General features: G+C 36.2%; 1 protein-coding gene across 7 annotated transcripts; it reads right to left on the reverse strand.

The window, feature by feature from the left end:
• Positions 1-44: 44 nt before the first annotated feature.
• clnk (cytokine dependent hematopoietic cell linker) lies at positions 45-15,542 on the reverse strand. Of its 7 annotated transcripts, XM_028009081.1 has the most exons (18): positions 15,377-15,542; positions 14,361-14,544; positions 10,521-10,561; positions 6,839-6,992; positions 4,681-4,733; positions 4,544-4,592; positions 3,275-3,325; positions 3,134-3,180; positions 3,038-3,048; positions 2,875-2,958; positions 2,504-2,528; positions 1,943-1,967; positions 1,783-1,867; positions 1,685-1,701; positions 1,522-1,613; positions 1,348-1,425; positions 507-662; positions 45-417 (listed from the first exon to the last, which is right to left on the reverse strand). In XM_028009081.1, the coding sequence occupies exons 3-18, from the start codon at positions 10,521-10,523 to the stop codon at positions 265-267; spliced, it is 1,083 nt and encodes a 360-aa protein (XP_027864882.1). In that variant the 5' UTR covers positions 10,524-10,561; positions 14,361-14,544; positions 15,377-15,542; the 3' UTR covers positions 45-264. The 7 variants fall into 7 exon arrangements, with proteins under 7 accessions (XP_027864882.1, XP_027864884.1, XP_027864886.1 ...); XM_028009083.1 differs by lacking the exon at positions 14,361-14,544 and having other exon boundaries at positions 2,504-2,525; XM_028009085.1 differs by lacking the exon at positions 14,361-14,544 and having other exon boundaries at positions 2,504-2,525; positions 3,146-3,180; positions 15,377-15,541.
• Positions 15,543-22,711: the final 7,169 nt, after the last annotated feature.

Below are 22,711 nucleotides of genomic sequence, written 5' to 3' on the forward strand. Positions count from 1 at the left end.
CCAACTTCAATCTTGGCAAACTTTACATAAAAATTGGAGGCAAATGAATAAGAATAATTTTTATTATCATTATTAGCAACAAATCATATACCAACTTCAATGTCATCATAATTAACAATAGACATAAATTGTGCAACCGAAGATAATCAGGTCCCAGCACTCCACCTGAACAAAAGCTATGTGCAATATTTTTCTCAGAAATTTAAAAGTATTGTGGGAAATAGCTTGAGATGAAAGCATTTTCTTGGCTGGAAGATGCAGACGTTACTGTAGTAGCTGTAGAACATCACTTTTGGTTATTGGACATGTCAGCACACAGTTCTCTGGGCATTTGCTGCTTGCTGTGTTTCTCCCGCTGACGAGTGTTATTGGAAAAATGGAATGGAATTTGATGATTCCTGCTACGGAGTCAAACATCTAGAGAAAAACAGGATGTGAGTTACAATAAATTTAAGGCTTTCATGAGTACAATGTCTAGATATTATTTTCTGAATTATTATACTTACATCATTTGATCGTTGGCCTGTTCCAAGTGCGTACTTCCTGAGGGACCCAATAAACCGGATTTTTACATTATAGACTTTCTTCTCATGATACACGACCAATACCAAGGGTTCACTGTTGGTGTTATTGGAGCAGTCTCGAACTAAATATGCCCCATCCTGTTATCAGAGTTAGTAAAATAAGAAAATAAGTTCATGTTTAAAAACATTTAATCGAAAACACAGTTAAAGTTTTGTTTTTCTTTTACCCTGCTGTTTGTGGAATGTGTTCCTCTTAGGTTTCTGGAGAATGTATATTTTTATATATATAAAAAGTTAGCTGTTAGCTTTTTGACTGTGATTTCTTATATCTTGTAAAGTCACAATCAACGTGTAAGAGCAACATTTAACAGCACAGTGACACACGCACACGCTGTGTTACAACCTTCAATGTATTTTATTGTAATTTTATATGATCAACCAACATATAGTAGTGTGCAATTATAAAGTATAAGGTAAATGAAAAAGGACTTTCTAAATTTTCCACAAATAATAATCTAAATAATGTGGTGTGCATTTGCATTCAGCCACTTTTGCTTTGATTCCCCTAAATAAAATCCGATAGAAATTGCTTCCAGAAGTCACTTAATTGATAAATTGTATTTATTGATTGAATACAAATGTTCATCACACTTTGCAGAGTTTTATTTGTAAACCTTTCTATAGACCATACATCTGATGCTTAAATAAAAATGCTCACATAAATTCCCAATAAAATGCACTAAGTTTGTGGTTGTAGCGTGACAAAATGTACTAAAATATAATAGGGCCATGAATATTCTTACGTATTGATATATTGAGATACCTTGTTCACCAGGTGTAAGGCGTGCTCAGCATCTGTGCGATTACAATGTCCAATATACCAGTCTTCCTCACAGTAGGTCTGCAATAACAAATGAGCTCATACTTCAGTTGTCAGCTGTTGTTATTAAATGTAGGACAAATTCTGAGTATAAAATGTATGTACAGGACAGCTTACGTTAGGCTTGTCCATTGGAACAAAATCATTTTGATCAATGTCTTCTTTGGTTTGAGGCCACTCATGGTGATGACGTCTGGACTCCATCCCTTCTTTCAATAGATGTAACTTATTTAGCCAATTTTTAATAATGATTAAGATGATTTCTAACATAGATACTGACCTACATGTTGATGTGACCTGAAGAGAAACATAAAGCTAATTAGAAATTACATTCAGCATCACTTTTAGTAATGAATCTGATAATTTATAAAGTCCCACCTATTTTCTAAGTCATGAGTCTCCAAATCCAAAGAATGTCGTTGATGGCTCAGTATGCCTGAACCATCTTTAGTAGACTGCGGACCTAAAAGGATGTTTAGGATAATTACAACAACCCAAATGCTGCATTCATGATTGTCAGATTATTTTTAAGCCTTACTTCTGGCATGTGATCTGAAGTCTGCCTGGGAAAATAAAAGAAATAGAAAACAAATGATGGAGATTAAAGTGAAGTCTTAATTTATCTCTGAGTTTATTTTTTTACATATTTCTTTTATCAATGGCCCTTTCATTTATCTGAGGAACATTTTATTTATTTGCCTTGAATGTTGGAGGATTTCTTATTACTTTTTTAGAGTAACTCAACTGTTTCTAAGTAATTTGTTAACACTTAGTAAATTACTTAAAAACCTTAACTGAATTTATTTTTACTCTTAACCTTCTTGATATGGATCTAAAAATAATTAAAGCAAAAAAATAACAATAAATATAAAAATAAAAATCACCGACAAATAAATAAATACATTGTTTGCCAATGTAAAAAACCTAAACAAAGCAACAAAAGAAAATCATATGTTAGTCAGTTTGAAAAATTAGAAGTCTGGTTCTTTGAAAGTAAACTTCTGATAAAAGAGGGCTGGCTCATGACTATTGCCCAGTAATAGAGAAACCTATGGGAAAACTGGCTATGATTATAAAAAATAAAGTAGGGTGCACTTACTTTTTCAGTGTTTCTCATTTGTCTACTGAAACCAAAAGAGCACAAGACATCAAAAGAAAGTATTATTCCACATTAGCTGAGATTTTACCAACCAGCAGATGGCGACATTGCTGTGCTTTAAAATCAGTATCAAGCTGCATAAGGCAGTGGTGCTGACATCCGGCATGCTTTAGTTCTCTCACTGGTTTAACGCACCTGGATCAAATGATGGCTCATTAGAAGACCAAAGAATAACATCGACATGCTGAAAAGGTTGTTACTATCACCAGCGAGAGAACTGAAACATTCAGGATGCTGGCCCTTGAGGACTGACTTTGGGTACCACTGGCGTAAGGTGTTGATCAAGTAATGGCATCGTGGACTGTACTTACTCTCTGCTGTAGGTTTCATGCACAGCCAGCCCAGCAAGGTTGTTGGATACGTCCAAGGCAGAAGGTGGGTGTGGCGAAGAACTTCTGCAAAGCATAGAGTCTTTATAAATCTGCTCAGCTGAAGTTAAGGAGGAAGACTTCAAGTAAATATTTATGTAATTACCTGCGAGAATGCTGTCAAATTTGAAAAAAAAGAAGAATCATGTATTTAACAAGTCCAAATCAAAACATTAAGCACCAATGAAAACATTTTTATTACACAGACGTTTACTTGCTCTTCTGGCTCCAAAGGTGGGGGCCTCCTATCTGTGAAAGCACCATGTGATTATTTTTGATTATTTGAGTTTCCTGTATTAACCAGAGTGATGACATGTTTTTTTTAGGTATTGAATGGTCTTACCTATTTTAACTTTTTGCCGTCCTGGCTTTATGTCTCTATTTACAACTGGAACTGAAGTTCAAAAACAGAAACACCAGAAATTAAAATCAGATGTTAAAGCACAAATTATAGTAATTAGTTTAAGAATGAATTTACAATAATACCACAGGAACTCAAATATCCTATAAAGTTACCTTTTAGTATAGCTTTTATTGGTAAGACTTCTTTCTAATAACTAAATTGCACCAAAGAAAAAAATGTGAACACTAAATCTGGCCACTAAACAAGTACAATCCCTTGCAAATTGACCTTCTGAATTTATCACTTTTTGTTACGTTTTACTTCTACAATTTGGAAGGAAATTAATGCAGGGTTTTTGAACAATTGCTGTAGGAACAGGGTTGTTAAACTAGGAACTGGTGAACATCATAAAACAGATGGTGTCATGATGAAACAGAATTATGTGGAAATACTGAAGCAACATCTAAAAGACATCAGCCAAGAAATTAAGGCCCAGGCGGAAATTGGTCCTCCAATGAACAATGACCCTAAACATGCAGGCTAAGTGGTTGCAAAGTGTTTAAAGACAACGACATCATAGTTTGGGTGCGGCCATTATAAAACTCTTATCTCAAACCTATAAAGAAATTGTGGGCAGATCTTAAAAGGTGTGTGACTCAAACGGCATGCAAACCTGACTGAGTTACACCAGTTCTGTCTGAAGGAATGGAAAAGAACTTCAGTAAACTATTGTGAGAAACTTCTGGAAATAAGCCCTAAATGTTTGACCCAAGTCATACAAAGGCAATGCTACCACATACTGAGGAAATGCATGAAAACTACTGATTTGGACATTAATAAAACAAAAACTGTCATATGCTTTCCCACATTATTATGGCATTTAGCAAATAGAAATTATTTTGTTAATTCTCACCGAAATAAAACAAGAGAAGTTTAGTCTGATTTAACTTTAGACAGTGAGAATTTTTTTTAAAATCTTTTACGTATGTAGTTTTATTTTCAACTGTACAACCAGAGTAACAAAAAAGGGTTTCGATCAAAGCACGGGGCAAATATTCCTGTGTACAGACGTTCAAAGCTGGTGAAGACATTTCTGAGAGATCTATGAACTTTTGACTCAGGAGGTCTAAAAACAGACTTAAAAAAACAAGTGTTATAATAAAATACAATGAATTCTATTGCTGTAACATGAAAGGATTTTAAAAAGCACAGCATGTAAAGTAATAAACATTTTCTATATTTACCAAAGCATAAGACTGTCTAGTTTACCTTTATATTGAGAGGTCTCTCTGGGCGGACATCTAGGAAGGGGTCTACGCTGATTGATTGAAGAGCAGAACAGAGCATTTATAAGCAGTAAAGTGGCGCAACTGAAGTAATTTACAAGCAGTGAAAACAAGGCTTACAGTAGAGATTGATGACAGGCTCTGAGCAGATGATGGCCACTGAATATCCCTGTCTTGAAGGCAAATAAAAATATCATTATCATATTTGTATTAGTAATGGCAGAAGTTTTATTTGAACTTTAGTTCTTATCAAAACCCTGTAACTTGGTCAGCGCCATACCCGGTTTTGCACAGAAATAAAAAAAATCACTCTGATTGCCGACAGAGACTGCTGCAAGTGTAAACATTTAAGAGATGCATTGGGTACATGGTTGGAAACATGAAGCTGTGAAGCCCCTGGCTGATAGCCACATCCAGGCAGGAGAGAAAAGCCTGTCTGTTCCCATTACTCTTTCCTCCTCCTCGGCTCCTGGATAATTGTAATCTCCTGCAGTCTGACTCAGCCAACCGATGGCCCTGGAGACCCACTAGCAGATCATGCTCACTCAGCATGAGCTCTCAGTCAGAGCCACACTCCTCCCAGTCTCACCATGCATTTAGCCAAGCTGTTTTTACTTCTTTTTGCAAGATCTTCTTTCAGACTCTTTCTAATTATATGCACAAGCGCATACTCAGCCCCTGAGTCTTGGCTAAAGTGTAAAGTACAACTTTAAGCTTCTGTCACACTGTTTCTTATCTTGCCATGTGTATTAGCTCTTTTAAAACATGTGTAATGTGAGTATGGCAGAAAATTTCCCCCATAATACAATGGATTTTTTGGAAGATGAAGTCAGCATCTTAGAGAATGTGAGTTGGTTTGATGTGGTTTTTGGATGTGCGAGGATTAATTGTGAGAAATTCAGATATTTTATTTATTTTTTATAATATTAGAGAATTAACTGATCTTCTGGGAATGAAACTGCAATGCTTCCCAAGTTCCCCCAAACAGTGTGATAATTAATAGCCAAGTGAATGTTCATGTCAAGCTTCTGTTGGGTTCATTCATAACATTTGAGTTGAAATGAGGGACATCTGTTAATGTACTCTTTGGCTACACATAAAACACACCATTTTCTTGTATGACATCAGGAAATCAAAAGAAATTTGCCAAGATATGAAAAAGACAATTGTGGACCTTCAAACATCTGATTCATCCTGATGCCTTAAGATGTAAGTATGAACAGGATGGAAATGTTCAGTCTAAAAACTGATCAGGAAGGAGACAAATCCTGTGTCTGAGAGAAAAACTGTATCAAAGGTAAAAATAAAAGACCTTGTGAGCTGCGTTATTCGCAGTGAAATGAGTCCTTCCCCATATTGGTGAACTTCCCAAAACACACGCGATCATGAAGAAAGGACATCCTCAAGAATCCCAAGACAACAGACAGGATGTTAAAGGACAGGAAGTTTGGGCAATATGTATGTTCAAAATGGACAACGAACCAAAACATACTAAGAAAATAGAAACAGAACTGTAAGTAAGCCAATTCTTTTTAAGTGTCCATCAAAGAACCCATGATCTATAGTTCCACGGAAAATTTGTGAACAAAGTTGAAAAAGTGTTTGAGAGAAAGATGATGTGCTAACCTGACCCAGTTAAATTAAGTCAGTCTGGAGGAATGGGCCAGAATTACAGCATGCTATTGTAATGTGATGTCATGTAAGTCATGAAGTTTAAAAGACAAGGCGACTCAATTCTAAGGAAATTAGTGCACATTTCTAACAAGTGGAAATTCTTTTTGTAATCGGATGAAAAGTGTAGTTGAATATAATGTCTTACAGTGTTTTATCTGTTGATATAGTGCATGGAAATGTCTTTCAACTGTATCTGATTTATTTAGTTTGCCTCATTACTAGTTATAAATAGACATCAGCATATTTAATATTATATAAAATTTTTGTACTTGTATTTTTAACTCTTAGGGGTTTTTTTTACATTGATTTGTTCAACAAATATAAACAATAAAATCTATGACAATGCATTCATCTTTCTTAAATTGAAGTTTCACTCTCCCTGGAAAGATCAAGAATTTATCTTCAGACTTGTGCATTTTTATTTGAGAAGATATGAGGTGGACTGCATGTTAATAAGCAGGGAGAGCCACTGAGTTATGGACTTTATAGTCAAGCTAACTCATAGTTACAAAAAAAGGAGAGTACCCCAAACATACACTTGTATTTTGGAGAGATTTAAGAGAAAGTGAAATAATGGGTGCTAAATGTGCATCTCTGTTCTTACCTGCATACTCTCTCTCATCATTTATAGGCCTAGCAGGAAATATGCGCACATTGTGCACTTCCTCATGGTCATCCACCACATCATACTCAGGCTCCATCTTGCCGTCAATGTCACCACATGTTTGAGCTCTGTTCCGGTCTTCTCTGAAGCGATCCTGCAAACAGAGAATTGCAACTACTTTATACTACACTTATTTCCAGAAATGGTAGCCTGTGGTCTTAGTACGCTTAAATTCTTCTTATTACAGTAAAATATTCTGACCCATTACTTTTTAAAATCTAAATCTGTACTTCTTGAAAAGCACAGGAAGTTGTTAAGTGTTGTAACACAATCTGCTTGTCCGCCAGGGATTTCCTTTTTTAAGCTTTTGACTCACTCTTGCATTCAGCCTCAGAGAGGTAGCAGGATATGCTTCACAATTTTAAATAATGAGCACATTGTTTCAGTCAGAAAATAGATTATGTCTCAGACTTTAAGACTAAACAACGATGGTAAAGCTGGACCAATGCATTTGATTATGACAACTACAACCGTGGTCCCAGAAAGCATAATCAAAGTAGTTTGTCGTAGTTGAGATTCTTTGTGCTTTTACATGAAAAACTACATTGACACATCAGACAAGATTGATTTTTCTCTCTTTTTTTGTGTGTGAAATTTAACACTTTCTCCAGGCGTGGACAACATTAGGTGTGAAGAAACTTTCTCACATGAAGAACTCATCCTTTAAGATATTGCTTTACAAATAAAAATATCTACTTCTTTTTGTTTATATTAACCACATTTGTTATCAATCTAAAGTTTTTGTTATATGAGTTAAGATAACTAACTTACATTTGTGATAAAAATAACATGAAAGCATAATCTATAAGTAGATGTGGTAAGGGAAAAAGTCTGATGCAGAAACGTTTCACAAAGCAGCCTGACTAAAAGTAACCTTGTTCAGTAAAGTATATTACCTGAGACTGCATATATCCTGAGGAGAGATGTGACTATTTATGAAGCAGGTGTCATCGTCAGCTCTATCACCCCTTTCCCAATTTGCATGAACAAAATTGTCATTTTGTTTGTTCCTAATAAACCATTTTGGCCTCATGTACTTAGACGATGGCCATTCAGTTTATTATTTTTTTATTAGGTATTTTTGCTAATCCTTTAGATAAATAGCTACACAAACATCAAAATCTCATTTTAAATTAATTTATTTTTTATATTAAAAATCTGTTTTTACATTTAATTCTAATTAATGTCCAGTTGGATCCCTGCTGGGTACATTAATACAAAAATAACTGGTAATGAATCAAAACCCATGTACTCTAGTGCAAAAAACCTTGTGCAAGCCTAAGCCCTATGACTTTCTATGGAGTGATTAGCTTTGATTATACCTTGCCAAACGCACAGTAGCTTACCTATGCAGTTTCCAACATGCTGACCAGGGATATAAAACATGCTCTTTGAAGAGATGTTGGAATAACTAGAGGGATATAAAAATGAGGCAATTCTAGAGTTTTTCAAACATTGCGAGCTTCGTGTGTCAGAGTTTTGTGGCGTTGTTGGAGGCAAAAGAAGCACCGAGATTTGATTTTTACACTGTAAATGCCAGAGGTTTCACAGTTTAATTAGTTTCTGTTCATAGTGTCTTTTGCTGCTGCCAGTGAAGCAAATATTGAACCGTTATCTGTTAAATAAAACTGGTTTATATGAAAGAAGTCCCCTCTTCAATGAGTGTTCTGGTGTTTATAACTCCATCCATCCATCCATTTTCTGTACAACCTTGTCCCTTAGAGAGGTTGGGAGAGGTGCTGGTGTGTATCTCCAGCTGACGTTTTTGTTCATGACATTCAAACTGCATTGTCAAAATTTTTTAAATAAATGGCATTTTGTTATTATGAAAGTGTTACTCATTATCAGCGCCACTCAGTCCGTACAATTTGTTTTCAGAAAGCCTGTCTTAGAAGTTTTGAGCTGAAAATATTAACCGGAATGTTCCCTAATATTACAATAATTTGGAACGTTGGACAGTCTTCTTCACCTGAGTCAATTTTAAATCAATGGCTGCCAAGCATATCAACTGCTACACAAGCTGCTGTAATGTATAATTGTTTTTATTGCTTGGGGAAATAGCTAAACTATTTGCCAATTTGGTTATTTTCGACTTGCAATGGGAATTTTATCAAAATGAATTAAATAAAAACGTTATCAGAACATTCTGATATATGGGTTCTAACCTATCAGGCAAACTGAGCTGCATAAGTAATTTTCCAATCATTAGAAACCTCTTCATTGGCCACAAGGACCAAAACATAGCAGAACAAGAACAAAGTTACTTCAGGCCAGAGTATTTCTTGCTTTGAAAAGACAAGTCCAGAACTCTCTTCAAGTCCATGCCATCGGAAATGTGCCAATGATGTAATTTTTAATATTGTATTGTGTGTTTTTATAAATTAAAATACAGAAATCCATAAACAAGCTTAGGCTCTAAATGTTTTGTGATGTTCTGTATTTGTTGATACCAAACACTGGTCTCTCTCTATATATAAAAAATATGATTTTAATAAACTCATGCACACTTTATATTTCTGACTAATTTACAATGGGATTTAAACATTCCATGAGATAAAAACTGACCCTAGATGACGATAAACCAATAAGAACTCTCAAACCAGGGCTTCACGATAAGACGCTTGTTCAGGCCGTGTCATAATCTGATTTTCAAACTAACAGAAAACTTTTTTTCTTTTTAAAATTACAATATTAATGTTTCTTTTTTATATTGAGATTGCAAATTTGTTAGTGCGGTTGCCTTGCAACAAGAAGGTCCACGTACTGCGTACTGGCATACGCTCTTTCTGTCAATGAGTTTACATGCTCTCCCTTGGAGTGCATGGGTTCACTTCAGCTTCCTCCCACCATGCAAATAATTCTTGTTAGATTAACTGGTCCCTCTAATTTACCCTTTGAAGCTAGCTCTTTGTCCTGTATGTTGCCCAGTAATTTAGACCTATGCAGTGTATACTCTGTTTCTCATCCAACTACAGCTGGAAGCCCCCTGTGAACTTTAAGGAATAAATGAGCATAGAGACTGAACGGATGGATGGATTTTCACATAATTGAAATGAGTGCTCGCTTCTGAGGTGTTTGGACCAACACTACTAAATACATGGCAATGACACAATGTGCAATAAAAATTGGATAGTCTTGTGGAATAAAAATTAATGCTTGTGTTATGACAACAGATAATGTTCAATGGGCCTTTTCAGCAAAAATCATTAGAACCTGCTGTCGATCATCCAAATTATCCTTTCCTCAGCTCATTGAAGCAACACATTATTACAGGTACTCCACACATAATTATAAAGAATTGCAGTACTCCATCCCCTTATATTGCACAACCTAAGTGTTTCAATAAGAATTGTGGACACAGCTCCAAACAAATAAAAAGAAGCCAGAAACACGCGACTGTGGACATACTACAAGTTTGCAAAATTTAAATTAAACAACAGACAAGACAAAAATCCCCAAGATAGCTGCCGTAGTTTTCAGTGAAAACACCAAAAATAATCTCTGTGGTTTCTGTGTTTTATTTACAGAAAATTAATAATTTTAAAAAGTTTCAGCTGACTCCAAAACTTCCCTCTTGGGAACATTCATGTGGAACCAGAGTTACTGGAGCACCATAACTCACCATTATCACAGCGAACTCATAGCTGCTCCTTCTCTCGGTGGCTAACGAGGGAGAAAAACAGAAATGAAAAACATCATTAGTTGGGTGTTCTGCTAAAAAATGTGTCCTTCCAACTCAGTTTGTTCTTGGATTTGTCTTCCTCAACAGTCAGACATGCAGAGGAATGGGGTCTTTAGAAGCAGCACGCTGTGCTGGTTGTGGTTCCCTGCTGCTTTCAATGGGGGTGTAGTCTTTGCTCTTCACATCAGGAGGAGTATGAATTAACTTTTTTTTATTTCAATATTTTTTTTCATACTCAAACATTGAACAGCTTCATTAGATAATTTGTCGTGTTAAAAGTATAACACATTTACCTATTGTTTAATTATAAGTTAAGATAATTTCACACACATTTTCTTGGTGTTATATACGTCACAAGGTAGAACTTTTAAAGATTTCATCCTGATGGTTTTTAGATAAATTTATCACACAAAGTGATCTTGTAAGCCTTCAAGTATGACGCAATGTCCCCATGTTAATTTCACCGCACTCTCCTTTAGATCTTTTTAGAGCACATGTGTCAAACTCAAGGCCCGCGGGCCACATGTGGCCCGCTACGTCATTTTTATGTGGCCCTCTACCCCCACCACCGTTTTACAGCCCCATTGAATGACTTAAAATAGATTTTGAGCACGAATTGACTACAAACTACATCTCCCATAATGCCGTCCGATTCTTACCAGCCAACATTACGGCTTCTCGCCACTAGAGTGCAGCAGAGTCACCTCAAGCTGATTATTAATTTTCCCTGCGAATAAAACTGAAACATCGACAAGCTAACAAGCTAAAGAGCGAAGTCCCGTGATGTTTCAATCGAGGACTTTTACCGTTTCCTGCCCCCTGATTTGATGCCACAGCTTCGACTCCATGCAGCTCGTGTTTTTTGTCCATGTTTGGAAGCACCTATCTGTGCGAACAGATGTTTTCAATAATGAATTTAAACAAGACCAAGCACAGATCGCGCATTACTGACGAAAACCTACACGCCATTTTGCGGATTTCCTCAGCGCAAGAACTAAAACCAGACATCGACGAACTGACCAGGGGAAAACGGTGCCAGACATCCGGCCAGAAAACATTGGTAAGCACGAACAAACTAAATTAAAACAGAATGAATGTAAAACCAAAACTCAGTATACTGGAATATGCATATAGTTTATTGATTTTGCTTGTGTTTTGTGTTTATCTACACAACACAACGAGGTTGTGTGTGAGTTGGTGACAGGGTGAAGAGGGATCACCTTTGTGTTCAAGGACAGGCAACATCACCTAATTGTTTGGTTCTTATGTGAAATACATGTTCGTTGTGTAATAAATAACGAAAAAGTTTTGTGAATGAAGTTGAGAGTTAATATCAAAACTTGTTTTTATTCTTTGTCTGCTTATCTTTAAAGCAGACAAAGATTAATTTTCCCAGCGAATAAAACTGAAACATTGACAAGCTAACAAGCTAAACAGCGAAGTTTAGCTGAGCAGTTTAAAAATACTGAGCATATTTTTAAACTGAGCAGTAATTTTACATCCATGCAAACTCAAATGTAATATTTAAAATTTGAATACATAAAATCAGTTATGAGGTGTTGTTTAATTTATTTTTAACATTGCATTTTCATGCATTTATGCTAGGGTTGCCCAAGTCTAGTTTTCCAGACCTATCACTCTGCAACTTTACATGCGTTCCTTCTCTAACACACCTGGATCATTGACTCATTCATAGGCCTCTACAGAACTGAGTTGCTGCTAATGAGGGAAGTCAACTTTTTGTGTGGGGTATGTTTTAGCAGGGACGCATCTAAAAGTTGCAGTCTGGAGGACTGCACTTGGGCATTCCTGATTTATACCGCCAATGTGGCCCGTTAAGGGTGGCCAATATGCTGAAGTGGCCCTTGGTGAAATTGAGTTCGACACCCCTGTTTTAGAGCATTACTCCATCTAATGTACCTAGTTTCTGATGTTGTTGTTATTTTTAACTTCAGAAAGATTTTTCCTTTTAAACGTACACATTTCAACTTTTGTATCTGTTCAAAGAGGCTTTTCTTGTAAATTCAGAGCAATTTCAAAATGAGGCTTAAATAGAGTTGCTGCCCAGTAAAGGTCACAAATCATTTCTCAAAACATCACAGTTTATTTCAGCACTAAGCATTAATTTCACCTGGCAGTCATGTGAAAATATATATTCTTACATTTGTCATTACTTAGTAGAGTAATCAGACACACCACAGATTGAAGAAGAAAGCGTTGTCTTGTGCACAAAGAAGAAGAATAGCGACTGACAGAGTAGCAAACGTTTTTTCTAGCCTACTTATTCAGTACGATATGTCAAGTAATTTAATCTTAAGATAGGAAAAAGTTATTTGACCCTGATGAAACAAAACACATATTTATGCTTTAAAACATTTGTGGATAAAAATCCTTAAGATTTGTTTTAGAAACAGGCTGTTTATAAAGAATGAACAAAGTCTTTACCTTAAAATTAGCTACATTGTGGTGGCAAACAAAAATGTCTAATTTGGCTTTCAGGTTTTATAATGCCTTATTTATTGATCACTCAAATAAACACAATAAACTAATTTGAACTAAGCATCAGTTGGCTATATTTGGGGATACTACCATTTTGAAAATGTATGGTTTAAAAGCACAGCAATGTTTTATCATACGTTTCTTATGGCTTAAAGATTTTTCCTGAAATGCCAGAGAAATTAACCAGAGTTTTGTCCAACTGGTAGACGCATACAGAAAAGCACGACTTCCCCTTCCTCAAATTTTGCTGTGCACTGCAGATCAGCTGACTGAAAAGGGGTTCTACATTTTTTTGTTTTTGTTAATTTAGACAAGTTTGACTGTTGGGAAATATTTTTCTTATATCTTAGTTCAATCCATTCTGTTGCCTTTTAATTATTATATAATTTATATTCTAATTCTATTATATAATTTCACACAAAAATAATAACTTGTAAAAAATTCTTGATAAGTTTTATATGTTTTGATCATTTTCAATGGTCTTGTTTTACAAATTAATTATCTTTTTAATAAATCATTTTTTTCTACAGCACTGCACTTTATTTTTGTATGAAACATGCTGTGCAAATAAAGCTGGTTTGGTTGTATCAAAATAATATAATATAAGTACTATAAATAATATTTTCATCACCATATTAATATTATCTTAGCAGCAGTGTAAACAATTCTTGTTGTTCCTCTTTCAAAAGATAGCTAACAAATATTTTACCTTTAATTTTTGTCTTAAAGTTTTAGACACAGGCCCCAGCTTTGTTTAGTTATACTGAAAGAAAGTCAGTCTTGTCAGCAAAGCACCTCGAGTGTTCAGGTAGGATTTAAACCCGTGTGTATTGTCGGATTGAAGGACATTCTTTTTCGAATAGTTTATATTTTTCTCTTACTGGAATTTCTAACTCTGTAAGTGGTACATAGGAGAATGTGCTCATTATTAAAACTCCCCTTCTCTGCAATTGCCAGGTTTTAAATTCACTTAGCTGTGTGGACAAGTGAAATAGAAATTTAAAAAAAGACAACCAACCCAAAATAAATGCTAGGACAACTTAGCAAAAAAAAAAAAAGAAGAAGAAAATGCCAGCAGACAGTAAAGAACACCAGCTCGCATTTCTAAAGGAAAACTGTGTCTCGGTAGTCTCAGATTTGGCACTGAGGCACAACGCTCAGTGGGAGCCGTCTGGCTTCTTCACAGAGCTTACTAAGACATGGAGAGTGGGGTGAGATGAGGTGTATGAAAAGAAGGAGGGATTAAATAGAAGGAGTTAGCATCTGAGGATGAGGACTTACTCTGGAAAATGAACTCTGGCCTCGTGGGAATGGGTGCAGAGGATTCTGTTGGATCATAACAACCTGACTTCTCAAGGATTTGTGACCTGGCTTTGCTTTGTGTACCAAGAAAGCATCAGCTGCAGACATCCAATAAAGGTTTGGTCTCTCAGAAATTATAGTAAGGGGATTCAGAAAGGATGCACTGTGGGTAGAAGGAATATTAATAATGCTATCTTGGTATAACATATCTGTATATGCATTACGAGAGCTACAGTTAAGCCTAAGTTTATTTAAATCCATGGCAGATTTAGGTTTTAAGGCAATCTTTTTTAATCTAGTGCACTTCCCCTTGGTTACTGGAAGTTACAATGATGTTTTGGAGTTGTGCAGCAACTTGAATCTGATAGAAAATCTGTAAGCCATTTAAGATTAGGGTGATGGCAAGAGGCCTTTCAAATGTAAAGATTTGAAGCTCATCGCCTGTGACAAATCATGAAAATACCAGTGAAAAATGCAAAATTCTGGCCAGCAGTTGTAGAAATGGTTTCCATTACATTAATAATTTCCAACAAACATACCTATCTTAAAATGTAAATACAAATAGTTTATTTTTTCAAAACAATTCTCCTTTTACATTGTTTTAATACCATTCGGGAGATGTTGGTCCCATCTAAGGGAAAACCTTTTCAAATATAAATGTCAAAGTATGACTAGTTTAATCCTGAACCAGTAAGAGATTTGTTTTAATGAATCACAATTTGCGTCGGTTTAATATAGTTATATTATGAAGCTTTAAATGCAACATAGTTGCATTTTGCTTTGCTATTTATCTACATTTCCATATAAAATGAAATTATCATGATGCACATATGTGAGATTCTCAACTTCTGTAGGAAATCTTTAAAGTGTTTCACATCTCTTCAATCTTTTTCATCCATTTTTAACTTAGACAAGCCTCTCTTTCCTTACTTTAGTGTATAATTGTGCAGAAATACACAATTCGAAGAATAGGAATAAAAATTCAGTCTACCTACCTTTTCTGAAGACTTGAACAAAAGTGCACACCTGTGTCTGCGGGTATCCAGCAAACTCTGCCTCTTTGGTTTGTATTCGGCTACAGAAAAAAAAAGTCTGCAGTTTTTCTTCTTCTGTCGTACACCGAACAGCAACTCTTGAGTGGCTTCAACTTTTCTGTGAGTGACGAGCAGCCCACTGCAAAATGACTTCCTGTGTGGTGACTTACTACCATATTATCAGAGGTGTGTATTTTAGACAATGTGCACGGCTTCTTGAGCTGTGTTCTGTGATAACATGGCATTTCTCGCCATGTTAAATGCTGGCAGTGAAAAGAATGAGCAAAATATTCATCAGAAGCATTGCTTTTCAAATCTGCATCTCTCTATGATAATCATCTTCTTTAAAAAGAATCAGTAATGTTTCCTATGTTCTATTTTTGACACCTTGTTCTTGCTTTATGTGCATCATTACTGTTGCCCAACAACCAACCACAAAATCTATGCATTAATCAGAACACTACTTCTTTAAATCAGGGTTATAGCAGTATGTCACAGCATCGGTTATTTCTGTTGAGGTGACATTTCAGCTTCTACCTTACTGGCTACAAAAGGAAGCGGGGTGACATTTGCTCTTCGCATTTCCATCTGCTTTTATTTCTGCATCAAACAAGAAGGTGAGCCCAATTTTAATGTGTGACTACTTTTAATTAAAGGTTAACCTTTCAAAGCGACATTACTCTTCAGCGCGATCATTTTATTTCGGAAAATAAACACCAAGTTAGGTTGTAAACGGCTCCAAATAGGTTTTCATGTAGAGATTTGTAACTTCAGAAGAGAGCTGGCAGTGTAGTACAGACTAAAACCAGGCATAAAAAGCAGCTTTGAGTTGTGTTGTGAATATTTTACTGGAGCTGGATTTTATATCTGAGCATAAAAAAGCTAACAAATTGATGACATATGGGATGAAGGGGCAGACATTACACATTATTTTTAAGGAAACGTAAACAACAAATGAACGTAGTTCAATTTGTAATGTTTGACTCAGTCTTAAAAATGTGGTTAATTCACTTCTTAATTCACCCATCCATCATCTATACCTGCCTAACCTTGCAGGGTGGGCTAGTCATTATCTGCAGGGATCATTGGGCTCCACATTGATCAGGTCACTAGTCCAACACAAGGCAACACAGAGACACACAGGACAAACAAGTTGCGAAATCACAAACCCAACTTACAGTATAAGAAAAACTAAACTGTTTAGCTCCGCTTCTACTGTGTCTTACAGAAGTTTAACTCGTCTTTACGAGTGTGGTGTCCTTCTACAAGTGCCCCATAGAGAGCATACTGACTTACTGTATCTGCGTATGGTATAACAGCAGCACTACGGCTCAAAGGAAAGCTCTCCAAAGGGTCGTGAATACAGCCCAAAAAATCATTGGCTGCCCTCTCCCCTCACTGGAGGACTTGCACAGCGACCGCTGTCTAAGAAAAGCACAACACATCACAAAGGACACTTCTCACCCCGGACATTCTCTGTTCACACTGCTGCCTTCAGGCAGAAGATACAGAGCAATCAGAACAAGAACTGATCGTCTCAGAGACAGTTTTTACCCGATAGCAATAACAAAACTAAATGCAATCTAAAACAACCATTAATAATCATAAATGATGTATGTGAGGATGTAGCTGTTCTTATTTATTAGTTTTTTTGTTTTTTTTCCAGTTATTTGTTAATTCTTACATTGTGTGTGAATTGTGAGACAGTTATTTTTTGTTTTTAAGCATATGCACTGACTGATGGCACCTTTTAAATTTCGTTGTTCTTGTGACAATGACAATAAAGATCTATCTATCTATCTATCTATCTGTTGATTAATGTATGTATGTACTGTATATTTATATATATGCCGATTTTCTTTTACTTGACATCTTTGTCTCCGATCACAGCTCATCATACGTTGCATGAAGTAGAGGCGATCTATCGTCCCTTTTATTTCCTAGAGTGAATTATGCAAATATGTTTGTAGAGAAAACCTTCCCTGACACTGCAAGGCAACCAGACCTACTTTACAATAAAAAGGATTGACATAAGCATTCACATGGAAATATGTTAAAATTCTTGTTACAACAAAAAAAGAGACAAATGTACGTATTTTTAAGGGGCTTTTGGTTTAGTTAGTGATTTCAGAAACATTTTTGACGGTTTCTGTAAAGATGTTTGACTACTTCTTTACAATCACTCTTCTCTGCTTTTACAAAGCAGAGCTGTAAAAATGTTGTGTTCAAATTCATCTTCCCGTCTGCAGTGGGTGTGAGGCCAGCGCCTCTTTCCTAACAGCGCTGCAGCACTAGCGCACAAGGTCAGCTTCTCTCCTGTGGTTGCTTCTGCAATGGTATAGCCTGACTTCCTGTGAAAGATTACCATCTTGCCTCTCATATTCTCATTGATGCTTATCTTTTGAGCCGCTAACACCAACTCCCCAAACATCTCCACGTCTCGGCCCCCAGTGACAGCTCCGTCGGCTAGTCAATCTGGCAGGTCATTCTGTGTCCTCAACCTGCCCTCCTACCCCCAGGCTCATCCTCGTCCCAACAGCCAAAAAATGAGCCTGCTGTGTCCTGGACCTGTCAGGAAGAAATAGGATCCATAGTACCGCTCTGGGGTGTTAGCAACACAGAAGTTTAAAGTGGGTGAAAAGCACATCTAGCTGATTTTTTTTGCACATCAGATTCTGACAGAGGTTAAAGAAAAGATGTTCAATTCCCAACTTAGTAGGAAGTGTGCATTTAATCGCAGTGGTAAACCACTGAGGCAGTGTGTATCAGTTCCCTACAAACAGAAATAACCAGAAAGTGAGACTAACTGCGAGCTGACATTTCCTTCAAGAAGCATAACTGCACCTTAGCAAGTTGATAAGGACATTTTTTTGAGTTTCGAATAAGCATTTATCAGTTTGTCTTCGCCTCAAAAGAACATAAACTGATGGATCATGTCGTTTTTTTCAGTGTGTCTCAAATAAACTGCACTTTAAAGCATCTCATTTGTCTTGTCATGTCAGAGCATCTACAGTCATCTAAGCAGCTCTGTGACGCAAACAGCTTTAAATGTTCTTGTCACCATGCTAACGTGTCGGCGTCTAGCTGTGGCTTTGAAGGCTGAAAAAAGTTCAACACCCACCCTTCAACTTTCAGCTGCCTGTCACAATTACAGGAGATCAAGGCTGGATTTTTAGGGAAATTAAAGTCAACAGGATAAAATCAGATTTTTTTTAACTTCTATTTAGGGTTAAACAAGGAAACTCCCATGTAAATAAATCAAACCAATTTAACCACATTTGGGCAAACGCAACCAATCCCTTTTCTACTGAACAATAAAAAAACCCCTGACATTAAGTCAATCTGTCAGATAGATAAGCACGCAGGGGGGAGAAATGAATGACATCCTCCCTGATGAGCAAGTGATTCAAGCAGTGTGAATAATTAAAACCCCGAGCTGCGATAGGAATCTGTAGACGCTTGCCTCGGATAATACTTGAAGGATATCAGAGGCTTTTGGTGCGAGGAGGTGGCGGCTGCGACGACATTAGTCACCCTCTGCGTGCCCCGGGCAGCCGTCAGGACACTGTGCTGAAGGTCAGGAGATGACGGATGGCCAGAGATGGGTGCTGCCTCACCCGCTGAAGTTGGCTAGAAAATGATTGTCCCGTACATGAAATATTATCCCCGTGGAGAGAGATACCTGATCGGACACTGCAGTAATGTGTCACACCTATATGAACTTTGTGAAAAGATGTGGTCCATCAACATGATAGAAAGCCACTGAAATGGAAGAACATAAAAAGATATCTGTTTAGCCAAATATCTCATAAGTCATTTATTTTATTTTCTTTAGTCATTAAAATAGGTCAGTGTCAAATCCAACTCAAGTCGCAAGTTTTTAAGAGGCAAGCTCAAGGTAAGCCTTAAATCTCGTCTCCCAAGTCCAAATCCGGTGGAAATCTTTACTTCAAGTGAATTCTTTTACTCTGAGTCCTAGCCAACCTTATAAGCAGCATTTCCATAATCACATCTCTAGTTCTTTTGTGCCAAGTCAGGTCTTTTCCTCAGAGTTATTTTCTCAACACATTAGTCTTGAGTTCAAATCCAGTCTCAATAATTTTACTCCAATAAGTCAAGCCATTCAGCCCAAGTTGTAGTCTAGTTTCAATCTTTATGAGGGACAATTCTATGTTGAATCTCAAATATTTTGTTTCAAACCCAGTCTAAGCTGTTTTACCCTGATTTCTTTGCCTCACGTTTTCAAAGGACACACCTCAAAGGCCTCTTTAAGTATCTAATGACTAAAATTAAGATTATCTCAACAACAGCATGTTATCTAGTCTTCCTTAAAATGAATTGCATAATGTAATAATTTTTAAGCTTTAACACATGGGCATTTGACATCTATGTTTTCTGTAGAACATTCAACACATAAAAGTATGTTATTTGTTAAATTATAATGTAAAACATTTTAAAGTAACACATTCCTTATTTTAACAAATTTAATTAAATAAATTAACAAAATGAGTTCAGAAATCAATATTTGGTAGAAAAAAATCCATGAGGTTTTCAATGGAGTTCAGTGCAGTGAACCATTGCCATAGCTGTATGTTTAAATAAATATATATCTATGCCTGCAGGGATGTTAATGCCACCTCCAGCAGTCATCAGGTGAGAATCTGGGTACCACCTGGACAAGCTGCCAGTCTGTGATAGATAAAGTCAAGTCTGAAGTCTTTGTCTTTTAAAATGGACTTGAATCTGTTTAAATGTTCAAGATCTCCTCTCTGATTTGTGTGCTGTACTTTAAAAGGTCACGCTGACTGTTTTGTGCTACTTTTGTGCTGTTGTTTTTGCTTCTCTCATCCGCTGGTTTCTGTGAATCAAATATCTCTCATATCTGCTATAAAAAACACTAACTACTTCCTTTTTTTGGTTATTTTTGACAATGAAACCCATGCCGAAAATAAGAAGAAGTATTCAGTGAGTTTATACAAAGATTAATAAAACTAAACAGTATTTTGTTAAGTCTGACAATCACTCTGCTCTAAATATAAACTGTGGGTAGACTCCTCAGCATGCAAAAGTTAACTGAAGCAAGCATCTGTATGAACTAAACCACAAACCTCTCCATCTCTGAGCACTGGTGTGGTTTCACTATATGCTTGTCTCTCTCAGCCTTCCTCCATAAAGCACTTTATTCTTTTTAATGTTCGCAGCTTTTTGGTAGAGTCTCGGAGGAACTCTGTATTCAGGTCAGCTCGCGACCAGAAAGATTCCTTGATTATTCCTTATTTATCGCAGTCATCCGTCCTGCTGTGGCGTGGAGTCTCTGAAAGATGTGTGAGAGTGAGAGCAACTGAGGTTAATGATATGAGAGTGAACCTGCTGATTGTCGGCAGCCTAATTGCATTTTAAGTCACACACACAATATTTTCAATCTTAAAAATAGTAGAGACTTCTTTAAAGTACTTTTTTTTGGTTCACATTTCTTTAGGTATTTTCAATGATCACCATATTATAGCAAGTTGTAAAAATATTTGTATTACTTTGAAATGTCTTACATTTTGCCAGGCTACAGCTGGATTTTATCTGGTAGAATAACATAGACGTAGGAAGACTTTGTACAAAGATCAAAAGTAACACAGTAAAGACCAGATTGCAACATAGAAGGAAAATGATACATGTTCCCAAATTTGTCATCCCAAGCAGGGAAGTGTATGGCACAACTGGAAACCTACCAAGACGCTGAAAAACTGAGTAAATATCTGGATCAAATCAAAATCTAAATTTTGCTATCACAACTCAGATGAACCCTAAACTTGAAAATTAACCTGTGGTTCATCAAGGTGATTATACTTATCTGCAACATATCTCTTAACCACACATAACCTCTCTTAAGACATTTAAACAATTCCTTCTTTTGAAATTTGAGGTAAACAGAGCATGGAGACTATTTGGCATTTTTTAGTTCAAAAATCCACGAAAGATTTTCAAACATAACCACTATGATTAGTGCTGATTGTTTTATTATTTTTATAAATAACATATTCAGTGTTGCATTAGAAACCATGCTTTTGTTGCTTTCACATGGGTTAAAGCTGGAAATGTTTTTTAAAACATTTCCGAAAATAAATGAATGTTTATTTTATTATCTTCTTAAAATTAAATTTTTTAAATTGACTTTTATATGTATTTTATTATGTCAGCTGGAGAGCATGACATTCATTCTGTACATCTATAATGTGTTCAAAGTAGTTTTTCTGTTTTTTAACGGCAACCTTTACTCTGAAAATTAAAGAGAAATTAAGGAATTGAACAGAATTAAAAGTACAATTTATGGGAACCAAAACAAGGAAACATGCATAGCAAATGAACCGATTTAATCTTCTGAACATTCTGTATCACATCTGTAACCGCATTTTCTTTTTCTTAGAATCTTATTAACTCACATTTCCTATTATACAGGTGCACCTGGCAAACAGGCCTCGCTTGCTCCATCTCACTGCGGTTTCAGATGCTGATAAGATGATCTCACGTTTTATGGTAAATATAATTAGTGGGCTGTTTATCCTTTAGATGCTGAGTTGTTGTTAAGAGCAACAAAATAATAAATTTGCCAGATGCTCTCCTTGCCGCAGCTAGAGCTCTATTCTTTCTCTCGTACACAAATATAGTGAATGTTTATGGTTGTGATATTGTCAGGTTGAACTTATGTATTTTTGCAATCTAATACAGACAATTAATTATTATTGGAAATTACAGGAGGCAGATTAAAAAACGCTGAAGGCTTTTCTCACAATCAGCCGAGTTGGGTTTTCCTTCTAAACAACTGTTGCATTGTCTACTGTCAACAACTCCTTCCTAACCTTGGATTACACTAATCTTCGGGTGAAAAACACCTGAGTGTACTTTTTGTGGTAATTAAGGCTAAATAATCAAAATTAGATAACAGATTACAAAGTCTTGCAACAAGTTCAGAACTAAGTTTGGCCTAGTTGAAGCCCAGTACCATCAGTCATTGGCCTGACCACACATTTCTCAATATCAAGAACCATACAGTAGAAAGAGTCATGATATGAGGTGAGAGGTGGTGAGGGAGACACTGTGGACCCAGGTTGTTGAGAATGAAGTGATGAATTTAGTGATGAAACAAACAATAATCCAAGTCCAGGCAGCACAGAATGAGCAGAAGGCTAAAGCTCAAAACTGGTAGCAACTGGTCACACTAGACTTCTGACGACACAACAACCATACCGCTCAGACAAACTAGACAGCAAGACAAGGACCCGACAAAGAACAAGGAACAGAGGT

The sequence above is a fragment of the Xiphophorus couchianus genome, chromosome 23 (genome assembly GCF_001444195.1).
Source record: "Xiphophorus couchianus chromosome 23, X_couchianus-1.0, whole genome shotgun sequence".
NCBI lineage: Eukaryota > Metazoa > Chordata > Actinopteri > Cyprinodontiformes > Poeciliidae > Xiphophorus > Xiphophorus couchianus.

Bases quoted from the DNA above. Each gene is read 5' to 3' on its own strand.
- clnk (XM_028009081.1), bottom strand. The intron at 4,593-4,680 runs GTAAGCCTTGTT...TCAATCAATCAG, and splicing joins GCCTGTCATCAATCTCTACT to CGTAGACCCCTTCCTAGATG. The intron at 1,968-2,503 runs GTAAGTGCACCC...TTATTTTCCCAG, and splicing joins AAATGAGAAACACTGAAAAA to GCAGACTTCAGATCACATGC.